The sequence below is a fragment of the Malurus melanocephalus genome, unplaced genomic scaffold, assembly GCF_030028575.1.
Source record: "Malurus melanocephalus ecotype Western Australia unplaced genomic scaffold, MMel_1.1 scaffold_12, whole genome shotgun sequence".
Classification (NCBI taxonomy): Eukaryota; Metazoa; Chordata; class Aves; order Passeriformes; family Maluridae; genus Malurus; species Malurus melanocephalus.
This window is the reverse complement of record NW_026623244.1, coordinates 3,397,279-3,422,192: the sequence shown is the minus strand read 5'-3', so window position 1 is coordinate 3,422,192 and position 24,914 is coordinate 3,397,279. Positions and strand designations below refer to the sequence as shown.

The 24,914-nt window shown below is 51.7% G+C and overlaps 1 protein-coding gene across 4 annotated transcripts in view; it reads left to right on the top strand.

Annotated features, from left to right (window-relative positions):
• The window catches only part of DNMBP (dynamin binding protein), a 33,002-nt gene that overhangs the window by 5,492 nt on the left and 2,596 nt on the right, over positions 1 to 24,914 (top strand). Inside the window, exons 2-14 of one of the 4 annotated variants that reach the window (XM_057380850.1) lie at positions 2,387 to 2,565; positions 4,754 to 4,876; positions 5,422 to 7,365; positions 18,847 to 19,034; positions 19,655 to 19,754; positions 20,219 to 20,366; positions 20,889 to 20,906; positions 21,528 to 21,727; positions 22,762 to 22,892; positions 23,125 to 23,229; positions 23,426 to 23,554; positions 23,954 to 24,286; positions 24,698 to 24,880. In XM_057380850.1, the coding sequence (XP_057236833.1) occupies positions 2,421 to 2,565; positions 4,754 to 4,876; positions 5,422 to 7,365; positions 18,847 to 19,034; positions 19,655 to 19,754; positions 20,219 to 20,366; positions 20,889 to 20,906; positions 21,528 to 21,727; positions 22,762 to 22,892; positions 23,125 to 23,229; positions 23,426 to 23,554; positions 23,954 to 24,286; positions 24,698 to 24,880 (3,747 nt within the window). In that variant the 5' untranslated portion in view covers positions 2,387 to 2,420. Of the gene's footprint in view, positions 1 to 1,742; positions 2,566 to 4,753; positions 4,877 to 5,421; positions 7,366 to 10,039; positions 11,378 to 14,697; positions 14,861 to 18,846; positions 19,035 to 19,654; positions 19,755 to 20,218; positions 20,367 to 20,888; positions 20,907 to 21,527; positions 21,728 to 22,761; positions 22,893 to 23,124; positions 23,230 to 23,425; positions 23,555 to 23,953; positions 24,287 to 24,697; positions 24,881 to 24,914 lie in introns of those variants that run through there. The other 3 variants (XM_057380841.1, XM_057380861.1, XM_057380868.1) reach the window with 3 other exon arrangements.

Sequence of the window (24,914 nt, the reverse complement as noted above, 5' to 3'; positions counted from 1 at the left end):
ACGCATACTCTAATCCTTGCATAACTCAGCCCATTCTTACACGACACATTTGACAGAAGAAATACAAGAAATTTCATGTACCATCATGTGCTCCTGGAGAAACTACCCACAGGCAGCAATTATGCCTGTAATATGATTTCCCCTCTTTGTCCAGTGCTGCTGTGAAGTTTGAATATTCCGGGTATGGCAAGGATTCCCAGGAGCCTGAGCTCGGCTGGCAGCCTGTCTGGGGGATGGAGGGCAGCCCGGGTGCCTGCGAGGGGCTGTCGCTGCTGCGCTGCTCCTGTTCCCGTGAGAACGTGCAGCAGCACGGCCCACCCACCCCACCTCAAACAGCGCAAGGATCCTTACTTGTCTTCTGTATTTTCAAGCTAATTGATGGCTCTTCCATCTTTTTCCCTGCTCCACATGGTCATGTTTTTAATACTGTTACTCCTTCTGCCTCAGTAGGTTTCTGCTACCCTGAACTGCAGCTCTTTGTGCTCCTGATTCACTCCAGCCCATTCATCTCTTTTTGGTGGCAGAGTGCTGTCTGCTGYTGGATATTGGGCTCTTTGTTTGTACAGCCAGCACAAAGCTGGTGACAAAGGGACAGCCTGTGTCCCAAGGAGCCCACGTGCTATGGGAAAGGCAATGAGGAGCAATAGGAGCGACAGACAGACAGGATGGCAGAGGTGAGGGTGGCCAGGGGCAGAGCGTGCTGGCTGCAGCAGGGGAATGGCTGGGGGCGGGGAGAGACGTGATGAGGAAGCTTTTCCTGCTGAGTACAAACCCGCTTTGTTCCCAGGAGGTGAGTCGGACTGGATAAACAGAGTGGTCCCGTCAGCAGAAAGCCTTTCCCCGGYTGGATCCCCCACTGGCACTCTCGCTGGAAGTTGGCTCCACCTCGTTAGCAGGGACATATTTCTCCTCCCTATGTTAGCTTCCCCTGTGCCTGACTCTCCCGGGCTCAGGTGGGCTGTGTGTGGCTGTATGGAGAAAGAGTGCCTTTGGGGGGCCCGTGTGCTCGTGTTTTGTCTTTTGCTGTGTTGTCACTGTGCTCTTTCTGCCCTTAGCTGGGCAGGGGGTTTGACAAACCGTGCTGAGATGGGACGGGTGCCACCGACTGGGCGGCGCTTGGAGCAGCACCGCTCGCTGTGCGCTTAGAGCCGCTTTGGGAAGGGAGGAGAGCTTTGCAGGGMAGTTGTGTCCAAATGGACAGAGCAGGGATATGCTTGAGATGTGGGAAGAAAGCAGCCTGTGCCGAGGGGGCGGTGGGGATGGCGCTGATGTCCCAGCGTTGCAGAGCTCTGAAAGCACCGCGGAGAGGTGTTGGCCTGTAATTGCAGTGGGACAGGAAGTGAAAGCAAACACTGGTTTGAGGTGCARGTGAGGAATAATCTGAAAGCTTCTGGTTGCTTTGGGTGGATGCACCTTTCTGTTCYCATCCTGAGGGATCTGAGAGGAGGCAAAGGAGCAGCTTGAGCTCCAGGACTGCAGCTGTCTTGGTGCAATGKATTTCCTTGATTGTGAGACTGAAAAGCAGAAATTATTCAGAAGAGTGTCCTCAGCAGCCACTTCCAGAGGAAGGGAGACTCCAGGACATTGTCCTTGACACAGAGATGTTTGGCTGCATACAAGTCTTCTGCCAGGAGGAATTTCAGCCTTGGCTTCCAGGGCCTTGGACAGGGTCTGCACCCTCATCTCTGATGGTGCCTGACTTCACCAAGAAGTGGTGGAGCCTCATCACCTCAGCCTGACTTCTGCCAAGAACCATGGTGAGGTCTCCCAGGAAATGACTGAACCAGCTACCTAAAAGGCAGAAAGGATATTTCCAGTCAGGTCCCAGGATGTCCATGCTGGCTGTGGGGAGAATTCACTGGTGGGAACTTGGTACTTCTTCTCCTGCTGGGCCAGGATTGTGATGCTGGTTCAGCATGCAGTTCCTGTGGCCCCAAGTGGTGGCATGAGGAGGGGGATGCATGTGCCCATCCTGCCAGAGAATGTGTGGTGGGACGTGCAAGTGGGTAGTGCTGGCTGCCCACCCGGCCCTGGCAGGCTGAACCCTGTCTGTATGTCAGGAAAATGTTGAGCTTCCTCCCCTCCTCTTGCTTCCTTCCTGACGGGAATTCACTTCCAAATTTCTTGCTGCTTCTCCTGTCCTTGCAGCACAAACACATGTCCCCACAGAGACAGCCAGAGAGGCCGGACAAGGCAGGTTAGACCATGGGGGCTGCRTTGCTGCAGACCCTTGGCTCCTGCGACACGTGGCGAGGGGTGGTGGGGAGCTCAGGACAGGARCCCCACACTGTTCCTGCCTCTGTGCTCAGGAAGGGCTTTACTTCCTGACCCTATGTGTGATAATTTCAGGTGTTTCTGGYTGCTGACAAACTTCTCACTGTCCCAGCCTTAGGCACTGACCCTCCTTCAGACCTTGCACGATGGAGGCTGGCTCTGTGGTACGGGCAGTCTTTGATTTCTGTCCCAGCGTCTCTGAAGAGCTGCCCCTCTTCGTGGGAGATGTCATCGAGGTGCTGGCTGTGGTGGATGAGTTCTGGCTCCTTGGCAAGAAGGAAGGTGTCACAGGTAAGAGCTGGAAACGCCTCCACCTGGGTCTGTAGAAGTGCCAGCTAAATGTTCCCTGTCTGAACACATCTTCCCTTGGTGGGGAAGGACCTGATTTGATTTACTAAATCCCATGGGACTTTAATTGGAACTCAGAGTGCAGATTGCTGCTGGTCTCCTGCCAGCTTTCTGTCAACTATTCAGACAGCTTGTCTGTTGTTTTTTGAGAGAGATTAGTGGAGGGTCAGTTCTCAAGGAGATGGGAGCTTCACAATACTGGTTGTTCCATTCTCTGTGGMGAGACTGCCCATTTCCTGGCTAGTTTATGTGCTGACCTGCTGTAACAGTGGAAGGGGAGAGAGGAAACAGATGCACTGAGAGTGGAAATGCATCCACTCTGGAAACCAGTCCAAGTGACCTTGTCAGTGGTAGATAGAGCAACAGGGTTCATGTGTCCCCCCAAACACTCTGACTAAGCCCGACTTTCTCCTTTATGCTTCRAAGCATTTTCCTGCACAAACTGCTATCAATATCTAGGTGCCTGAAGTGGTGTGCAAGTCTCTTAAACTTTTAGATGGGGGTGAGAAACTTCTGAAGCAGCAGATGCTCTTAGTGAAATACTAAGAGTCTCATAATCTCTGTTCAGGCAGCTCTTTCTCATCTTAATCCTGATGCTAAGAAGATGTGTGAGCTCTTGRGGAGATGAAAGCCAGGCCACTTCAAAGCATAAGCCTGCCTTCAGCATGAGGGTGGGACTAGTTTGATGCCTGGCTGTAGTGATGGGGCTGCTATTGTAGCAGCAGCCTGGTCTCTCCTGACGGCCACAAGCTGTCTACTGTCTGTCTAAAACAAAGGTGGACAGGAGCACTTCCCTTCTGTGCTCCATGTAGCTGATAAGTGGCATTGTCTGAGCATGTRCCTGATCCTGTTGCTGTTCCTGARGTCACTGGGCAAAAATTATGTGTGCAGTTTTCAACAGTTTTGTCTCCCAGCATAGCTGGTGAGGTTCTTCTAAAGAAGACAAAGCTATTAAGGAATAACAAACAGATGTATGTTGTAGATCAAAGATAAAGAAACACACTGAAGTCAAACCAAATGTTCTTTAATGACCTTTAACTCACAACCCAATTGCATTCTTCTTTCCCTTGGAACAGCTGTTGTCRTTTTTCTGCCCAGTTAAAGTTGTAGGGACTGAAAAAGCACTCTGGAATAGAAGCTGTGGAGGTGTTGCAGCCTAATACTCATTACTCTGTGGAATAATTATTGTAACTTCATGTACTGTACTTCCTTTCTTACAGCATTGTTTTCTTTCCATGTACAGAGCAAAAAATTAAGATAAGGAAAAAGAGAGCTGGTTGAAACTGTGAGGAAGCAAAAGAGTATAGCAAATGCCAAACTGCCTAACAGTGCAAAGCTTGGGGTGTCTAGGATATGGTGTTTCCAGGTTTTATTAGAAAATGTTGTGTCATCCAGAGGCAATGCTGGATGAAGTACTACACCATGCTTCATCATATCCCCTTGCCTGAAATTRTATAGGAAAGACATTTTTAGTGGCCTTTGCAGTGGACTCTGCCATGTTCTATGCTTCCAGGACTGAAATTARTATCTGACTGGTATCATGTGGTGGCTAATAAAGTGTGCCATGGTGAAACAGATATGACAAGTGGGGAAGGTCCCTGGAGTCTCAGCAGTGCTGAAGCTGTGACTCACAGGTGTGTCCATCCCAAATGTGACAGCCTGAATTCTGTGTTGAGACTGCACAGGGGCCAAGCCCTGTAGAGGAAGGAGCACCAGGTGAATATGCCCACTCAGAAGACATTGATCTTGTGATCCAGCACTACTGGATCTCTTAGTCGTCACCATGGGTCTGGGTTGGGAGGGATGCCATAAGGGCAGAGAAAATCTAGTACAACTGTTCCTGGAAACTCCATGCTGATGGCACAGTCCCAATAATGCACACAGCCTGTGGTTGCCTGGAGTTAGCTGAGSGCTCAAAGCTTTTTGTTCTTGGTTAGCTCTTAACCACTTAAAACCCCAGGAATTTCTGASTCCCAAACTCGTTCTTCTTCCACCAGGCTATTGAGGCACCCAGGGTAACTGGGTATTTTCCTTTAGCAACAGATGAATAGATCCCAGAATCTGGAAGGAGGKTGGAYRTGGTGGTGGATCACAGGAAAGACTCATTGCTGACAGCTTGTTCTCCTTTTAGGGCAGTTTCCYAGCAGCTTTGTTGAACCTGTGGATATTCCCCCTTTGAAGCAGGGAGAAAAACTGCTTGTTTGTACCAGTGACTTCACWTCTCAAGAGCCAGGGAGCTTGTCATTGCAGAGAGGTAATCTCCATTCCCTTCCTTTGCTTTGCACCTTAAAAGCCTCATGTGTCCTTCCAGATGGATGAACCTAATGACAGCATCCTGCCTAGAGAGACAGAAGAAAGAGGTGAATTTCCTAATAGCTCATGACATGGCTCATGTCAAATCCACCATGGTTGTCTGGGCTTCTGCCACTTTCATACCAGTTTCTCATGATCTATCATTACTCATGAAACTCCAAAATTGGCATCACCTGATCACAGTAAATTTACAACTGCCTTTTAATTGACTCCCAGTCCCCATCTCTTAGACTTGCATTTGTGGGAGAATGAAAGCTTTGACCCACCTTCATAGCTTTGCAGTCAAACTTTGTATCTTAGATATACAAGAGGCTGCAGATACTTCATGCCTTACCCCCATCCTGTGCTTGAGTTCGTCCCAGCATGACTGTGCTCTGACAGAGTGCCAGACCTCACCCACAGCCAGGAGGGAACAAGGGGAGGCAGGAAGAAGAGGTGGGAAGCAATAATGAGCAGTTTTGAACTGGTGTGTCTCGTTCTCTGCAGGAGATTTGGTGATCCTGGGRGGGTCCCTGGCCTCCAGCTGGCTCCAGGGCCGAAGCAGCTGGGGYTCCAAGGGCTTTTTTCCCTCATCATGCGTGAGGGAGCTGTGCCTTTCAGTTCGGAGACGTCAGCTGTCCCAGAACACTCTCCTGGARGTGCCTGCCTACTCACTGGGCCAAGCCCGGGCCCTGATGGACCTGTCTGCTCAGCTGGAGGAGGAACTGGACTTCAGGGAAGGGGATGTGATCACCATCGTTGGTGTCCCAGAGCCCGGCTGGTTTGAGGGTGAGCTCAGAGGCTGCAGGGGCATCTTCCCAGAGGGTTTTGTGGAACTGCTTACTCCTCTGAGAGCACCAGGAGCCTCAACAGATCCAGAGCCCACTGGGACTTGTGACACCAATGGGACAGTAGAGATGACCCCCAAAGATGACAAGGAGCCAGGCACTACTTAYGGCGTTGCCCTCTATCAGTTCCAAGCCCTAGAGTCCAAGGAACTGGATTTTGATGTGGGTGACAGGATTCGGATTGTAGGCATTCTGGAAGATGGCTGGCTGGAAGGGGAGCTGAGAGGAAAACGTGGCATCTTTCCTCACAGATTTGTGAAGCTGGAAGCCTCTGAGGCTTGCAGGGAAAAGGTGGGTGCTGGGGATCTGCAAGGTGGAGGCAGTTGTGGATTGACCATTCGTCAAGATCCAGAAAGTACTTGCACTGAAGCTCCTGCTTTGCCAGGGAAAAATAGCAGGGAAAAGGAGGATGGCTTGGCTGCATATCCTGAGCCTGCTGCCWCTTTGTCTCACAAGGCAGGGAGGTCAGAGGGTCCTCTTGGCACTGATTTGAAACAGCACGAGGCCTTTCCCAGCACAGGACACCAGGAGCCACATCCCAAAGGCACGATGTGCTCCATCCCCTCTAACTACACAAAAACAGTCAATGGCATTCTCCCCTCTGCTCAGCTGCCTCCCCCACAGGGCAACAAGTCTGGCCAAGCAGGTGAGCTGGAGCCCGGGGGGACCATTTCAGCCTCCCTAGCAAACTCAGAAACTCACCCCCTCCCTAAGCACGATGGAGACAGCCCCACAGTGCCCTTGCAGGCTCCAGACTTCCCCCAAGATCCTTGCAGAAACCAAGCGATTTCATCTCCTAACAGCTGGGCAGCATCCCAGCCCCAGGAGAGCCAGAGCAGCACCCAGGGCCTAGACAATCAGATGGACAGTAAATTGGAGAAGTTCAAGCCCTGCTCCTCCAGCTTAGGATCTGCCCAGGTGGGCCTGGACACACGGGCTGGGAGCTGGGGGGAGCGCAGCCCACTTGCAGTGCAGGGGGATGGCTGCACAGACCTCGACTCCAAACTGACAGAGCAGCTGGCCCAGTTTGAGAAGAGTCTGTCGAGTACTGGTGCGGAGCAGGACAAGGTCTCCCGTCACTTCTCTATCTTGGACTACAGCTCTGAGAAGGACATTGTCCGTGGCTCTCCTGAGTCTGTGTCCCACTCCAGGCACACAGAGAGGAGGAGGGCCCTGAGGCCGCCCCCTCCTCGGCCCAGCAGCCTCATGACAAGCCCTGTGCACACGCAGGGTGGCCCAGTGCCCAAAGGCAGGTCTCTGTCCTTCTCAGTCAAACCCTCCCGCCCTGCGCCCCGGCCTCCATCCAGCAACCAGCGGAAAAATGTGGCCCCTGCACAGCTTCAGCCCAGCACCCCAGAGCAGCGGGCAGAGGAGGGACGTGAGGACTTGACACAGGCAGGATCAGCCTCCCCCAGCTCCATCCTGCTGACTAGAATTGGAGAGGTGGAGCGAGATCTGGAGGCGTACAGCAAGACCCGTGCYGAGCTAAGCCTGATGCTGGAGGAGCAGCAGGATGAACTGGTGAGAGCAGAGACCATGGAAAACCTTGATTTCTGTGACTCCAACATTGAGAGCCTCAGAGTGGAGCTGCAGGAGTTGAGAGGTAAGTCTACAGCAGTGTGGGATGGGGGATGCTTCAGGAGCACAGGTGCCTCTGCTGTTCTACGGACTCTGTTGAAGGCAGTTTTTTATAACCTTTAATTGYTGATTTGGGTCATTTTGTAAGCACYATTGCAGTACAAATCATTATGATTTTGTCTTGGATAATCACARTGTCTATTTCTGGATATCCCTTTGTCCTGATATTCCCTACCCCCTTTGYCTTCCAACTCTCCCATCTTCTCTTCCAACCCCACCATACATCCAGAACCTTCATCTCATCCACTCCCAGCATGTCSATGATGGAAAGCAAAACCTCAGCAGCTGCAGTTCCAACCTCCATGCCTCATCCCCTCTTATCAGTAGGGGAGTGAGCAGCAGTTTCTGAGTGGCTTTGCTGGTGGTGCTGCAGTTGAGATTTGAGTTGATGTCTATGGTGTGACTGCCGTCAACCTGTCAGGGCACTGGGTTTCCTGTGGTTTCTGCTCTGGTGGTGATACAGACCTCTGAGGGTTTGTCCCTCAGATGAGAATGGGTGCACAGAAGGGGACTGAACCTGACCTGGCAGTGGGATGGATTAGTGGGCAGAAAGTAAAATCAGCCCCTGTGCCCCTGCCATCTGTGGAGTCCAGGACAAGAAAACAGCACTGTGCTGTTGGTAACAGCAACAAAGAGCTTTCAATTGTGGCACATATGTAGCTGGAAATGTGACTTTTGTTCTTGCACCCCAGAAAAAAATTACTCAGGAARGAGGAATTTCCCACGATTATATTAGCACATTTGGTCTCTGAAAACTGAAGATGCGATGTAAAGATCAGTGCTGTTAATTAYGTTACACTTGGTATTACAGTAGACAAATGGAAAGATAGGACCACATACATCTTCTCCCACAGACCCTTCCCAGGCTTCTCCCAGGAGCTCTGACACTGCAGTTCTGTTACCAAAACCCACGATGTGCAGGAAATGTGGGCACTGCATGCGGGAGGTGGAGTGAAATGCCAGCTCCTGCCTGGGAATTACTCACTCTGACTTCATTGCCTCCATCCTCCCACTGCTTAATCAGCGCTGGGGAGCCCAGGCACTTTGGTGCACGATCATGTCTGATGCAGAGCACGTGGGAATGAAGGCTGATATGGGTGCACCAGGAAGATATGGTGACAAACAGCCTTCACGTCAGTGGTGTGTAAGAAGGATGCTTGGAAGGAGACCTAGAGGATTTGAAGCTACATGAAATAACTTGAAGGTAGGAAGAGGAAAATGTAGGCTGAATCTCAAGTGAAATTTTCTGATGGGATGGATCTTGCTGGGAAATGTTTCCTATTGTCCCAGTGTTCCCTGGCAGAGGACTGAGCCTGTGGAACCTGTGGCCTGTTGGATCCTGGAAGTGGAAGTTTGAGGCAAGAACTAATGCCTTCTTCTCCAGTTCAAGAGACCTCTCTAGTCCTGTGGCAAAGCAAAGATGTGTTCTACCCAAGCTCTGTCATGTCCCTCTGGACACCTCTTGAGTGTGCCCATGTCGTGCTAGCCCAGCTGTGGTGCAGCAGGCCAGAACAGTAAGGTGGTGTTGCAACAGCTCAGTAAAATGTGTTTATGCCATGTCTGAGGTGTGACCTCTGCCCTGCCACTGTTAGGGGAACATGGAAGCACACTGGTGGCAGAAAAGCTCTCACTAAGCCTTGACCAGCAATCAAAGCAGGGCTGGCATAGTATGGGAGGGGAATCCAGCCCCTCAGTGTATCTTTTGGGGAGCCAAAGGAAGAAAATACGTGATATTCTACAGTAAATGTTTTAAATTGTCAGTTTGCTTTTTTGGTGTCTTGTGAGCACACTGGGGTTTCGCTGATCATCAGACTGAGGCAGGATTAGCGCTTGCCCTCCTGCAGTTGGAGTAGGAGAGTCCATTAGTTTTATTTTTGTCGTCTACCAGCTGAGAGCATGGGCTGTGCATTGCCAACAAGTGTTGCAAGAACCTGAGACATGGGTGACATCCACAGACCCACACTCTCTGTCAAGGGCATGTTGTGGCTGTCTCTTGCTTTCTTACAGGARCTCTGTGTTTGGCATGGAAAATTGGGAATATATTGTGCCCTGCAGTGAGAGGCATTACTGGAGCGCTTCTGTAGTGTCTATGTTGCCTTCTGGAAACTGATTTTGTGTGTTGGCACCAGAGTCTGTAACCCAGGTAATCCCTTCAAGCCTGTTCCTGTCAGTGGACCAGCTGTTAACCCTGGAGCAGAGAGCCAGGCAGCTGTGGCTGCACAGCACTGTGTAGGCACTGYTCTTGCAGTGATTTACCCGTGACTSTGGGTGAGGGCTCCGAAGAGGATGGGCTCAGCACCAGGGCTGAGCCAGGGGCAGCCTGAAGGCCTCTGTTTGCCCCAGCAAGGTGAGCAGAGCCCAGCCTCTTCTAGAGCATTTTGTTCCCATCAGAGGTGGGAAGGCAGCAGAAGAAGATCTGATTTCCCACCGCTGGTTTGTGGCTTCCTGCGGTCTCACACACAGTCCGTTTCCCTTCCCTGAGGACATTGGTCTYGGGGCAGGGCCTCTGCATGCTCCAGTGCCCTCCTCTTCCCTGCCTCAGAGCTGTGTGYGGAGAGGCTTTGGCAAAGCCGTGGAGCCGGTTTGGGCGGTGAGAGCCTGCCCAGCCTGGCTCCCCTCCTCTCCTCGCTCGGGGCTGGTTACTGATTACTTTGGGCAGCAGGTGGAGGAGGCTGGGGCTGGCAGCGATTGGGCCCGTGCCTTTGCTGGCTGGTTTCAGGAAGCAGCACCTGCGTTTCACTTGGGACGGGAGTGCTGGAGCAGAGTGGAGAAGCGGCGTCAGCCCGGGGTTGAGCTCAGGGAGCAGAGAGTGAGGGGAGTTGGCCCCTGTGCCACACCCCACAGGACTATGTGCACCTATCCTTAGAGGAAACACTGCATGGAGGATCCAAGACGGCAACCTCGGCCCCTCAGCTGGGAATATGAGGACTGCTGTGCCSTACGGAGAGARGACGTGGCTGGCTGCAGTGACAGASCCAGGGTGACAAGGAGGCTGTACCCGGGCAGCCGAGGAGCAGACAGTGGCTGGGACAGTTCCCGGAGACAGGAGGCCRTCTTCGTGGATCAACAGAGCAGGAATGGAGGTTTTTGGAAGGGAGAGATGCAGTACATGGACTCCAGGAGAGCAGAAAATGCTTGGGAAGGCAAAAGACAGAATATAGAGGGCAGAAACTACAGGGTTCAKGAGAGGGAGGGTGTTCAATMCAGAAACTGGAATTCTGAGACAAGDGAAGGGTGGAACAGAGAGGACAGAGTACCTGGGCAGTATAGAGAGAGGGGAAGACAGTATGGAGAGGACAGAGGCCTTGGAGACTGTAGGAAGKGGGGAAGGTGGTGTCAGGACTACAGAGATCCTAGGGACTACAGTGAGGATGAAAGACATTACAGGAAAAAGGAAATGCAGCATAGGCAAGAGAGGGATTGTGGGGAGTATAGGGAGAGGAGAARGCAGTATAGAGAGGRTGGAGGCAATCAAGTATACAGGGAWGGGCAAAAGTATAGAAATGATGACAGCCCTAGGGCATACAGAGAGCAGGACAGGCCGTGTGTAGGTATCAGGGACCAAGCAGACCAAGAAGATGTTGAATGGCATAGACAGCTCAAAGACCATGTCGTGGACAGTCCAGACAGAGGTGGTGAAGTTCCTGCATTTGCAGCCGGGTTCTCRGGAGATGGTAGCGTGAATCTGGGGRCAGGTACCTGCCACACACAGTTCAAAACAGGCATCGTTGACTACGACGGCTGTGAGGAGCTGGAAGGAGAAGCCCCAGGGCCTGGGACAGCAGCCAAGGGCAGCAGTGGAGCAGAGCGCTCGAGGGTACGCACGGGCCGGCCCGACTGGAGCCAGGTCTGGGAGCAGGAGACCGAGGAGGCAAACAGGGGGGACTCTGTGCTGCAGCGAAACAGCTTCTACAGACGGACGGCTCCCAGTGCCCTGCGGCACTCAGAGTTTGTGCAGACCAGGAAGAAAAAGCAAGGTACGCAGGGGAATGGTGGGCAATTCCCTGGAGTGTGCCCCTTCACCCTGCCCTGGCACCAGGGCAGCACTGGGACTCTGGCACACGTGGGTGGCCAGCACAGATGGGCTCTCTCAGGAAGGCTCCTCCCTGGGACTTGCAGAAATGAGCATCATTTTGGTGAGACCCAGGTGGGAGGGAAGCACAGGTGGCACAGACTCAATGCTGTCCTTTCTGTTGCTCTTGAGTGTTTTAGATGCMCTCTAAAACATGTGGTCCTGGCTTGTCTGCTCTTTCAGGGCCCTGARGATGTTCCTTATGAGAGAAAGGGTGAGATGCTGGGGTTATTCCCATTGCCTATTYTATAACCCATCAGGAATAGATTCTSTGTGYAGGAACCAATTCCTGACCCAGAGCATGAGTATGGCAGCTGCTCACAGGCAGCACAAAGCAGGAAATAGAGAAAGCTGTTGTAGCACTTGGACATATATAGAAAGCAAGTACTCAGAGTTGCGTAATTCACCGGGCAGGACAGCGAGGCACCTGCATGTTGGGGGGGCTATTGCAGATGGGAATCTCTTGCATTACCAGCCCCTCAGTACTGCAGTGGTCCCTTGCCTGTGCTACAACAGTTGCATGCCCTGTGTCCTGAGTCCCCAAGTCATCCCCAGGTCTCCTATCCCATCAAATAGCACCCTGAAGCTGGAGAGATTCCAAAGTGGAAGGCTTAGGCTGTCTTGGCATGGGTGAAATCATTCCATTTATGCTGTGGTTGTGTCAGAGTCAGCTGCAGACAGTTTTGTGCAGCTTGGCTTCTTATTGCAACATTATTAGTGTGGGGAGGGAAAGTGGCAGCAAGGCGCTGGGGTCTGAGCAGAAGAGACAGAAGGAGCCCTTCTTGATGGACAGGCTCCATATGTCTGAAAACCTGTTTGTTCCTATGCCCTTTCTGCCAGCATCTGTCTCATGTGGCTGTGTGTGTGAACTTTCTGTGAATTGTTACTGAAATGCAGACAAAAACAGTGCAACAGCCGAAGTGATGGCAAAGTTGGAGGCAGTGACTACCTTTGCCTTAGCATGAAATCTGTCCTCTGGAGATATTTKACTGCATTTCTGCACTCTCAGGCCACTTTGTTTGCATGGGACTTTGCTCAGCTGTGTCCCCAGGGCAAGGAAAGGGAGAGGCTTTGCAATGCCAAGATGTCCAAAGGGCAGCCAGGGAGCCAGGAGGAGGCCAGGAACAGAGTGGGATAGGAAATGGTCCACAAAGCCTTCACAGGCTGGAACAGTGCTGGCTTGTCCAGTTTTTGCAGGATTTGAAGGGACAGACTGCAAGACSAAGTGAAAGCCTTTGCTCTTAAGGGTTGCAGGATTTTTTCCCCACTGTGGCAGACTCAGGGGCATGGGAGTAGCTGTGAGAGGTGCAGGGCAGGATGCYCTCATCAGCAGCACCAGTGTCCACAGCAGGAAAGTAGGGATGAAGTCTCCAGGTATTTCAAACACTGTCTATCCTGTAGCCTGTTTCTGGCTGCAATTGTCTGTTACATTCCTCCTCACCCCAGCACCTCCCCAAAAGAGCTCCCATTGTGCTTGGCAGCAGACACCCTCCTCCCCAGCTGGCAGAAAAAAGTCAGTGTGTGCTTCAGGCACCTTTTCTAATGCTCTCTACTTCTCTCACAGGTTCCTCCTTTATCCACTGAGTGACAGAATTTAGGACTTGAAAGCCCCAGTAGAGATCACAGAATCATAGAACAGTTTGAGTTGGAAGAGACCTTTCAGATCATCCGGTTGTAATGCCACTGCCATGGGYAGGGATGCCACACACTCGATCAGGTCACCCAGGTCCCCATCCAGCCAGGCCTTGAACACTTCCARGGATCTGTTCTTTAAGCAGAGTTATCACACTTAGAGATTTCTCTGCGGTGTAACCAGGTGACAAATACTTGGTTRGAGTACCTCTGCTGGGATGAGACTCAGATGTGACTGCCTGATACATCAGCAAGAGAACCCACCTGTCATAKCTTTGCTGCTTAGTCACCATCACTCTCAAAGGTTTTGCATGCTAATGTSTTGCATTTCAGCTCTGAACCCCAACCTTTTTTCTCCTAAATTAGAGCTTTTTAGTTGATGGATATTCTTCTCAGGCAGGTACTGTAATTAAGTAATTTTCTAGTCTTCAGTTCTTTGTAGTGAACAGAGTCTTAAAATACCCATGTCAAAGACTCACACAAAGACCTTTAAATGTTTATTCTTCYTGATGCTCACTCATTTTTCAGTTCAGACTCCTTTAAAACAGTGGACTTCAGAGCTGGGTGAGGCATTCTGGGTGGCTGTCAGCACTAGTTTACCTTGCTGTGCTCTGGTGCCCTTGTCCAAAACCCCAGTCAGTCCCTTCAACACTCAGGTGATTCAACTCACCTGTTGAATTTTGTCTGATCAATCAAAAGAATTACTGCCCAGAATACAATCCTGCATGTAGCAGGATTGKTTTTTGTTCCCATTAATACATTAATGCATTTGTCTGCATTAAACCTACTTGGTTTGAATAATTCCATCTTGTTCAGGATACCTTGGATCACTCAGTGGCTCACATGCTTCATCTTCATTTGTGATCCTGCTGAATTCAYCTTCAGTTCTCTACATGACAGCCATGATTTTCCATTTACTTTATTACATGGAATTAACTAAATACAGTCTTTAGAGAAGGATTACCTATTACCTGGTTTTCTATGTTCATTTATATTTGCTGTCTTTATTGAAGCACAGATGCAGGACAGATTTTTCATCAATACTGTTTTCTTCACATTTTTTGGATTATCTATTTAAAAAATCTCCTTTTAAAAAATTTTCAGCTTTCATTCTTTTTTCCATCAGTATTTTTGCTCACACTTTTGTTGATGCCCTGCCTCAGCTTTAGWAGCTTAGCACTTTTACACCATCATATTACTTCATTTTCTTTCTGTGTGGCAAGGATTGGGATCATCCTCTGTTCACACTGAATGCCATGGGGCTGTCTGGGCAACCACAGGCTGTTTGGGGCCATAAGCAAGCTCTGTATTAGACATGTCTGAAACACCAAGCCACTTCAGTGGTCCCGGAGAAGCATCCCCTCTCTGTTCCTGTTCAGCTCACTGGTGTATTACCAGTGTCTGGAGTAAGAGTTTTCACCCCAGCCAGATCCTGCTCCTGGCAGTGAGTTTAGCCTTTTACTCAGATTAATTATTCCCTGCCCTAGTTTCATCGCCCCCCCTCTCATGGTCGGCAGTTGCTCCTCCCCTCCTGGCCTCCACATACTTCAAATATTTGCAGCTGGTTTGTTTTGTCCTGAGTCACTGCTTGACTGTGCTGAGCTGCAGGCCTGGGGCTGGGCTTGCCTGGTGGCTGGGTGCAGCTCCACCAGAGATTCCCGGGATTGTCCCCGGCGCTGATGGAGGCACGTCCCTCTGTCCCTGTCCAGGCTGTTGGCACCTGCCAGGCTGCGCTGAACCAGGGGAATGCTGCCAGGTGAGCCCTGAGGAGGAGCAGCTGGGAGACCTTTGGGTGAGCCCTGCAGTGTGCTGGACATGCATCCCATTGGAGCTGCTCTTGGGGGTCAGCTCTGCTCCCAGAGACGGGCAGGGAAAACCTCTAATTGCATGTGTGCTCTCACTAGGAGGTTGGGCAATAACAATTCACAAAAAGTTTTYGTTAATTGGGAGAAAGTTGATGACAGTGGCATTTCTCAGACGAGCAGAATGAGCTGTGTGATTGTGATAGCAAATCACAGCCTCCCTGGGAAGGGCAGAGGTGGGAGTGTGCTCCACCTTCACACCTCATTGCCAGGGCTGGGTTATGAGCTGGTGTTGGATCTCTCATGAGTCAGCAGGGGGTACTAGCAAAGCTCAAAAACAGGTGCTTCTGGCAGGCTGTCTCAGAACATCAAACTGAGAAGAAACAGGAGAAYAAAATCCGAGTCTCTGAAAATTGTTATTGAGAGCATTGTTTTTGGAAATGTATTTCTGAATGCCTGTTTGGCAACTGTGTCATGGGTAAACACGAATTTGTCACTGGATTGGAATTTGGTGGCTTCATTAGGAATACCAGTTGTATTCCTGCAGGCCAACAGAGTTAATTCGAGCTGTGGTGTGTGTCTTAGTGCCTTCAAAGTTAATGGGCATGATGAATCAAATTGAAAGGTAGCATTTAAATAGAAAATTTGTAGGTGAAATGAAGATCTGTTTAAAAAATACTTACTAGATGACCAAAGCCCACAGCTGTGAAATTGGTGGGTTTAGTTAACTGCTTAATAAGCCTCATTTAGGGAAAGCTGCTATTAGACATACTAGAATGTGTGACAAACAGGAAAAAATAAATTGAAGACAATTAACAGAAATAGTATGAAATACAAAAAGTAAGAGTTTTTWAATGCATCAGAAACAAATACTAAGTATTATACATATCAGATATATTGGTCAAATATTAAAAATAAATTCTGTATTTGAATATTTTGAGCTGCGAGTGTTTGGAAAGAAGCAGGACAACTTTTGAATCCATTGCTAAAGGATGCTGAAGAACAASAGTCCTAAGAGACTTGACTGCAGTGTAGCCTTGTTTTTGAAGGAATCTTGAAATTTTSAGAAAGAGCAAGAAGGCCAGAAGAGAATTAATTTCTATGAGTTTTCAAAATAATTGAAATACTGATACGGTGTAAATGCGTAGAACTGGTGCTCAGCATTGTGCCAGGTTAACCAAGCTGAGCTGATGACTACTGTGCAGGGAAGGTTGTAATTTCCCTTCCATAGGCAGGGACTTGAGACTTGCCGAAGAAGAGTGTCATGGAGCTGGCAATCTCACAAGTGTGGGTTTGACTCCTCGCCACACGGCACTTTCTGTAAGGGCCTGACCTAGATTTACTTGCCTGGGGTTTGCTTGGTGGAGCGTGTGGAGCTGCTGCCTTTGCCAGCAGTGCTGGGCATCCCCTGCTCTGTTTTGGTGAGCTGGAGCCAAACACATGATGTGACTGCAGTTTGGCTATGGCTAAGCCTGGGAGCACAGCAGAGTGGTTTGGTGGTGCAGTAAACTCCTGAGGTGTCCTGTACAAAACTTAATGTGGTGGCTGGGGCCTATTCTTTGACCAAAGCAAATGTAATGTTTTCCATTTGTCTTCCCAAATGCTGCTGCCTGGGTCATTTCTGGCTGTGCTTTTGGCTTGTCTTCATTTTCAAGATTCTTCCCAGCCCACCCCACCCCATRCAGCAGTATCATCTCACCCGCCCACCCCCTCTGGGTTTCACACACCTGTTTGCATTGCAAATTAACACCTTCCTGTTTCTTCCAGGTTGCCTTCCCACTTGAGCTTGCTCTCCTGCAAAACAAATGCCATATTTTCTTTAAAGTAACTCATTTGTTGTTACTTCATTAACTCTCTGAGCCACAAAGACCTGCTGACTGTATTCTTTTGGTGTTTAGTTGTTCCTCCTGTGCATTTTTCTGTTCATACCCCATTCCGGCTCCAAGTGCTGTGTCTAGGAATATCCCTGTGGGTGTTTGTGGAGAACCTTGCACAGCAGGGCCCAGTCTGCTGCTGAGACTTTGCAGATGCTGTGGAAATGCAAAGAGCAAAGCCAGTTAAACCCAGCATCTGCTCCCAGGCCCTCYTTGCAGATTCCTGCTGTATTTGAGTTGATAAAGTTCATCATCAGGGTCTGGTGGAAAGCCAAGACAGGCTCTGATGGGGTTGGTCTTAAGGATACTTGCCAGAAGGAATCAGTGAAGCCTTCTCTTCCCAATGATTGCATACTAAAATACAGTGCTGGTTGTGTCACTGAATCCTCCTCTGTGGAGCTGATTGTTTTGCCTCCCCCCAGGCTAGATTTCAAGGCAGGGCAGCAGGATGCCGGCTTAGAGAGATGGGTATCTGCCCTTCCACATCCAGGGCATGTGAGAGCTTCAGCTGGGTTTCCTGTTTGCCAGGCTAACAGTGGGAATGATTTTGAAGTTGTTCTTTCTGCAGAGAGGCACAGTGGTTTGTCCTCAGCCCAGATAGCTGCAAGAAGTTGCTGTTTGGTGCTGATCTTTCTGGTCTCTGCTGCTGCTCTGCAGTGGGAAGGGCTGGCATGGTTTCAAATAATCATGGGCTGAGTCAGTGTCTCATCTCAGCTTGGGTGTCTTTTCTTTCTCGGGTTGTTTCAGTGTGAAGACCCCGGTCTGGGGGAGCAGTGGGCAGGATGCTTAGGCTGAGGCAGCAATTTCCCCATCCCGTGTTTCATGCTGCCATGCACGGTGCTGCCATCACCCCGCAGGGCATGGCTGGGGGCTGTCTGCAGCCTGCCCAGCACCTGGGCACACGCGGCTGGGAGCATGGGGGTCTCCTGGGTGCTGTGCTACCAGGATAAATCCCAAATCCTGCTGGATATCCCTGGGATTAAGCAGGGCTGAGCCCCTGTTGCCTGAGGCTGTCACTGGAGAGGTCGGGGAGTTGGAGATCTGGAAGTGCCTGTCCTGCAAAAACATTCCTAGAAATGTCTGAGCTGGAGCACGTCTGCAACTTTAAAAAAAATTCCATTGAGAGAGGGCAGCTGGGGCTGGGTGGCAGGCGGCACATGTGTCATGACATGACATTGAAATGSGGTATTTGACATAAAATGGGGTACCCGAGGCAGGCTGGGCGCCGCAAGGGGCTCCGTGCTGGCTTGAAATGGGGGAGACCCGAGCGTTCCTGGCCTGAGGGAGGGGTGAGAGAGGGGCTCTCCCGGCCGGGGAGGTGCAGGGTAACACGGTGGCGGCGGTTTCGGTCGGAGGGCACAGCTTTTAATCGCGGGCAGGTGGGGCCGAGAGCGGCKGGGCCCAGCAATCCGCGGGGGGATRAMATGGGCAATGGCAGCGGGAGGGGCTGCAGGTGGGACAGAAAACCAGGAGGAGAGCCGGCCGCGGGGACTGGACGGGGCCGACGAAAGCGGCCCGCAGCCCCGGGCCCTGCGGGTGGGRCGGCCCTGCCCGGCCCCGCTGGCTGCGATCCAGCTCCAGGCTTTGCCGGCGGCAGCACCGCTGCGGTGCCGGGGCCCTGCGCGGCCATTGAGATGGAAATGGGCCGGGGCTGAGAATGGGGACCCTGTTCCCAGCCTGAGGGAGAGGAGGGGAGGGGAGGGGCGGCCGCCATTGCCCGGCGGGGGCTTCCCTCCGTGTCTGCAGCTTCCCGGAGCCGGGGAGCGGGCTGGGAGAGGAGCCGGGCCCCGGCCGGCAGCAGGGCAGACCGTGTGGASCAGGTTTGTTGCCCGTCGCGCCCGTGCCGGGCTTTGCAGCGCTCCTGGTGCAGCGAGGGTGGGCTGTGGGAGCGGCCGGGTCTCCCTGCAGCCCTGGGGACAGTCCCTCTGGAAAGGCCCTTGGACAGACTTGGTCAGTAGTGTTGTTTCTCAGTCTCGTAGGTTACATGTGTTGCAGTTCAGGTGCTGTTTATCTCCTGCCCTTGCGCCTTTGCTGGAGCATGCTGATCTCGCTTTTCTGTTTTGCAGAGATGACTCTCCTGTCCTCCCAGACACCATCCCTGGAGCCGTCCTCGGCCACCACTGAGAGTGCAGAGCAAAGRATGCTGGAGAAGAGGGCCAAGGTTATTGAGGAACTGCTCCAGACAGAACGGGACTATATCAGAGACCTGGAGATGTGTGTGGAGAGGATCATGGTGCCCCTGCAGCAGGCACAGGTAGGAGCTGGGGAAGGAGGGGAAGCTGTGGTGCAGCACTGATGGATTGGGGTAAGGATATTGAGTCCGTTTAGTTCTCAAAGGTGACCAAACTGCACAGGAACCCATAGAGGAAATCTAAGTGATTCCAAGGGGAGGAGAGTGGTTCCTACAGCTCTCTGCACTTGTTGCAATAGCCCATCTGCTTTGAGATCCTGCTGCACTCTCATCCTTGCTGGGAGCAAGAGACCTGGCAGCAAGTATCACAGAYTGATTTCCTGGGGCATGAAAAGTTTCTCTTCATTTGGTTTATAGGTTAAATTCATTGAAAGGAGAAATAAAATATGGAATCCTAGTGTGGGGACAGATTTAGTGAGAGGAGGAAGAGAAAAACAGGTGAGCAGAGGCATGAATGGAATTGCTGGGAAAGAAGAGGATACTGTGGTAGGAAAAATAAGGAGTGAGAGTTTCAGTGCACTCAAGGACAAGGGAGTGTGTACACGAGTCACTCTGATGAGAGGAGGCCACACCAGGTGCCTGCTGTGAAGCTAGACTAATGGGTTGCAGGAGAGCAGTGGGTTGCTGTTGGGTCTGACTGGGATGTGTTCCCCATCCAGGACATCTCTTTTCYCATTCACTAGATGCAGAACATAGATTTTGAGGGCCTTTTTGGAAACATCCACATGGTAATTAACTTCTCCAAGCAGCTGCTGTCCACCTTGGAGGCTTCAGATGCTATTGGTATGAATTCTGTTGTTACCTTTTCTCGGTCTGGTGTGATGGGTGTTGCTAGTGGCAGAGCATAACAGTTTAAATGGTGGGAGAGGATTACTGGGACTGGTCCCTATTGCCACTCATCAGTCCAGGAGTGAAGCCAAGGAGATCTGTGTTGCCCGAGGGGTTACTGTGCTGAGAATCAGTGCCTGTAGYCCTCAGTGGCCCCTTGCCCCAAAGCACTGCCAGGCCCTGGGCTGCCTGTGCCTTTGCTCTGTGGCTCCAGAGACCAATGTCTCCACTCTCAGGAGACGTGGATTGGTTGAGCTCTCTGTGCTGGTGGCTGATGAGGGAGGGTCCTGCATGCTATAGTAGTGCTGTCTTCTTGACCTGTGTGTATAGAATGGAATTGGATGTCTGACCATGAGACTGTTTTTGGAGGCAACTGGGGTCCAGGAGACACTGAAGTCCTGCTTTGCTGCTGTCTGCAGGGCCAGTGTTCCTGACACAGCGTGCAGAGCTAGAGAGTGTCTACAGGGTGTACTGCCAGAACCATGATGAGGCCATCGCACTGCTGGAAACATACGAGAAGGATGAAAAGATGCAAAAACTACTTCTGGACCTACTGGATAGCCTCAGGTTTGAGCCTCTGGCWGTGGCAGCCCCCAAGATGGGACAGWGRGATCAGTTTCCARCATCCCCRCCCCTCTGTCAGCAGTGTTTGGACAKTTCAGGTGGTGACTGGAAAGGGTGYGACGGTGGCACTGCATAGTTGACCRGGCTCTGGGTTCAAATGGCACCCTGCCCCAGTGCACAGATGCTGGGAAACCTGTAGATCCCCTTAAAATCTGCATAGAAGCCACCAATGTATAGACGAGGTGGCATGTCTTCAGTTGAGGGCTTCTGTTCCCCAAACCCTGACCCACCATGGCTGCTGAGGAAGGAGCTGCTTTGCCTGGCTCAAAGGGTGCCAGGGCTCCAACTTGTGGGAGGTAAATGCCCCGGGAGCCGGCAGTGCCGACAGCTGCTGTGGGAGGACAGGGCTGCCCCCTTCTCTGGCAGCTTCACTGGCAGGGCACAGGCACTGGCTGTGACATTGCACACCTGCCACTCCATTAACCCTTGCTTTTCTTTGCTTTTTTGCACTCTGTGGGCCGGCAGGAGCCTGTACAGTGAGTGGTAAGTGCACCATTCCTCTTATTCCCTGYTTGTCTGTCTGTGTTGGTCTGGCATTCCCTTGTAACTAACCTCCTGTCACAGGCTGGGTGCATGCTGGGGGCTCTAACAGTGTTAGAGGCACAACTGGGAGGAGAGGGGTGTCTGTGGTGTGMTTGCAGCAGAAGCAGTGGGTGGGCTGCACAGGCAGGCAGCACMAGTGATGAGGTGAGGGGAGGTCTTGGGTAGAAAACAGGATTTGAGAGCCCAGAGCCWCAAGGAAGGCCCTGCAGGTCACTCCGTGCTGCACTGGAGGACAGATATGGGCAGCTGGAAAAGCATATGAAACAAGTGGCTCTCTGGCAAATGTGTGGCTCTGCTTTTGTGGGATTTTGAGGTAGGTCTGGTAATGGAGAGAATCATGGCTGGGAAGGATCACCTGGTGTGAGTGAAGGCCAGAAATCTGAGAGCACCAGGAGTTCAGGAGTGCAGTGAGTTTAGACATAAGGGTGGCATGACTTAGGGAGAACAGTGGATTTAGAGACATTGGAGTTCTGGGTCTGGTTGGCTGTGGTTTAAGGGGTGGAATTTGTGTGGCAGTGCTGGATTGACACCTGATACATCTCCTTTGTCCTGACTTTCCAGGGGTTGCACAAACTACATTAACCTGGGCTCCTTCCTCATCAAGCCAGTGCAGAGGGTGATGCGGTACCCACTGCTGCTGATGGAGCTGCTGAGTGCCACCCCCGAGGCTCACCCTGACAAGGCACCACTCACAGCTGCTGTCCTYGCAGTCAAAGAAATCAATGTCAACATCAATGAGTACAAGCGCCGGAAGGACCTGGGTGAGGAGCAGCTGGGCAGTTCTGGGCAGAAAGAGACAGGAGTGGGTGTGCTGAGGCTGGCATCTGCTGGCCACTGAGCCTTAGCTGGCAGCCACAGTCATGGAAGAAATCTCACTGCTCAGAGGAGTTTGGCCCCAACACTTTTGTAGCTGCCCTTCAAGTAGCTGCTAGTTGTGAGCAGATCCCCCTCTGCCYTTTCCTGTCTGGCTCACCTGGCTCCCCCAGATCTCCTTGTGGATCAGCAGCTGTGGTTCTCCCACATCTCATGGCCTTCAGGCACCCAAGTACCCAAGTGTAGCCTCCCTGGGACTGAACAGAAGTCCCTTTGATACCTGCTGTGATCTTTGATACCTCCCTGTTTTCCCTTGGAAGCCCCTGGTTCATGCAAATCTTACGCTTTWTTCTTTTGTCATAGCCCCACTGAAGCTGAGGTGACATAGGCTGCCTGCAATGACTGCTTGTATTTGCTAAAGCAGCAATATGAACACCTTCTGTGTGTGCAGTGATTATTGAATACCATCTCCTATATCATCTTATGCTGGCACTATGCATAATCCTGTGGAAGAGTTTGAAGGGTATCTCAAGAACCAAACAGGTGGCACAGTGCTGGATGGGAGATGGGAGGTTATGGTGCAGTATTTTACAAAGGCATGTCATGATAGGACTGGATAATGCTTTAAACTAAGAGAAAGCGGATTTAGAGTAAATATATGGAAAAAATCTTTACAGTAAGGGTGGTGAGGCACTGGATCAGGCTGCCTGCAGATGTTGTGGATGAAAGTGTCCAAGACCAGGTTGGACAGGGCTTTGAGCAACTTGGTCTAGTAGATGTCCCCGCCCATGGCAGGGGCATTAGAACTAGATTATTTTTAGGTGACTTCCAATCCAAGCCATTCTGTAATGATGTGTGGGATTTCTTGRGACCACAGAGGCTTGGGGAAGAGGAAAGCTGACAAGGTGATAGTTGATGAGGCAGTGTATGACATGGGTGTTTGTGCTAACAAGATTTTTGATTTCTATATCAATCTCTTTAGTGCTAAAATACAGGAAAGGRGATGAGGATAGCCTCATGGAGAAGATCTCCAAGCTCAACTTCCACTCTATCATCAAGAAATCCAACCGTGTGAGCAGCCATCTCAAGCATCTCACAGGCTTTGCACCCCAGGTACTGTGCATCAGGTGCACTTAGACCYTGCAGTGCTTCTCCAGAGGTATCTGCTGTCCCTCCACACCCYTTCCCACTGTGCAGCTCTGTTCCAGGCCAGCAAGGCAGAGTGAGYTTRGGGTCTGAACTGYCCATCTCTGCTGTCCAGCTTGTGGGCAGAAGGACCCCACATCGTGTACTCTGGGAGGTGCTGAGTCTTGCATCACCTCTCTTGAAACACTTTCTCTCACAGCTGAARGATGAAGCCTTTGAAGAGACAGAGAAAAACTTCCGGATGCAGGAGCGTCTGATCAAGTCCTTCATCCGGGACCTTTCCCTCTACCTGCAGCATGTCCGGGTGAGTCAGCCTGGGTGTGATGCCAAGCCCATGGGGCTCACCGTGCACTGCCYCTCCTGTCGGCACGGTGTGTCCCTGCAGTGCCCCTGGCCATCGCTCCTGCCTCAGCCCTGCTGGGGTCAGGTGGTCTGGGCTGCCCTGGGAGCCTCTTCTGGGCAGTGAGCATGGCTCAGCTGACTGTGTCTCCTTGGTGCAGGAGTCAGCTTGTATGAAGGCACTGGCAGCAGGGAGCATGTGGGACCTGTGYACAGAGAAGGGAAGTGGAGATTTGGACCAGTTCCAGAAAGTGAATCGKCTCATCAGTGACCAGCTCTTCTCCAGCTTTGTGAGTGATGCTGTGCTCTCGTGTGCTGGGCATGCCCCTTGGGGGTCTGCTGCAGATGGGCACACCCCAGGAGAGGTGTGAGCATTCCTACATAGCTCTGCCCTCGTGAGAGCATTGATACTTGGAAGTTTATGGATGTGCCTGTTAGATACACATTTTCTCAGCCCTGCCTGACATGCCGAAACTTTTTATGTGAGTGGTTCAGGCACTTCCCATAGTGTTACCCAGGYTGGCACAGTTTCCTAAGCTTACAGAGTAATTGCTGTTGGAAGGAACCTCTGGAGCTCCAGCGGGTGCCATCAGGAGAGTGACTGTACTGTCCTGGGGAGGTTATCTGCTGGCATTCACAGTGGGAGAGAGCACCTTGTCTCACCTTCTCACTGCACTTCTGCCCACCAGAAAGAGCGGACGGAGCGGCTGGTGAGCTCACCCCTGAGCCAGCTGCTGAGCATGTTTGCGGGGCCCCACAAGCTGGTGCAGAAACGCTTTGACAARCTCCTCGATTTCCACAACTGCACCGAGCGAGCGGAGAAGCTGAAGGACAAGCGAACGCTGGAGGAGCTGCAGTCAGCCCGCAACAACTACGAGGCCCTCAATGCCCAGCTGCTGGATGAGCTGCCCAAGTTCCTGCGCTTCGCCAAGGAGCTGTTTGCCAGCTGYGTGCGCGGCTATGCCGAGGCACACTGCGACTTCGTGCGCCTGGCCCTGGAGGAGCTCAGACCCCTGCTGTCGGTGAGTTCCTGCAGTGCAGGAAGCGCCCTGGGCTCAGTGCAGCACTGATCTGTGCAGGGTTTGTCTCTGAGCCACACTGGGAGCTGTCTCATCGTGGGGGAAGCTGCCACTGCAGTTTCAGGCCACAGGTGACCTGTGGAGGGCTCCTGTGGGATACTGTGAGTGAAGGGAGTTCAGGATTACAATGCAATTGTGTGTACATGTGGTGAAGGCTCTGGCTGCTCCTGGAGCAGTGGCAAGAGGGAATTTGCCTGGGAAAACCTCAGGTCACAAGTTTGAGGACCATWTAGAGCTCAGTCCAGACAGGATTGCAAAGGTCTGATGGACCCCTACCACGATCTCTCCTTTAGCTCTTGGCTGTTTCTCCCRGCTGTCACCTAACCAGGATCCCCGATTCTGCTCTGGTTTCAGTCGCTGAAGGTGTCTGGCAGGGAGGGGAACCTCATTGCCGTCTTCCAGGATGAGCACAGTCGAGTCCTCCAGCAGCTCCAGGCCTTTACCTTCTTCCCAGAGTCCCAGGCAGCTCCCAAGAAGACTTTTGAAAGGAAGAGCATGGAACGGCAGTCTGCCCGGCGGCAGCCCCTTGTTGGCTTGGTGAGTTCCCTCTGCCCRGTGTCAGGGCTTGCAG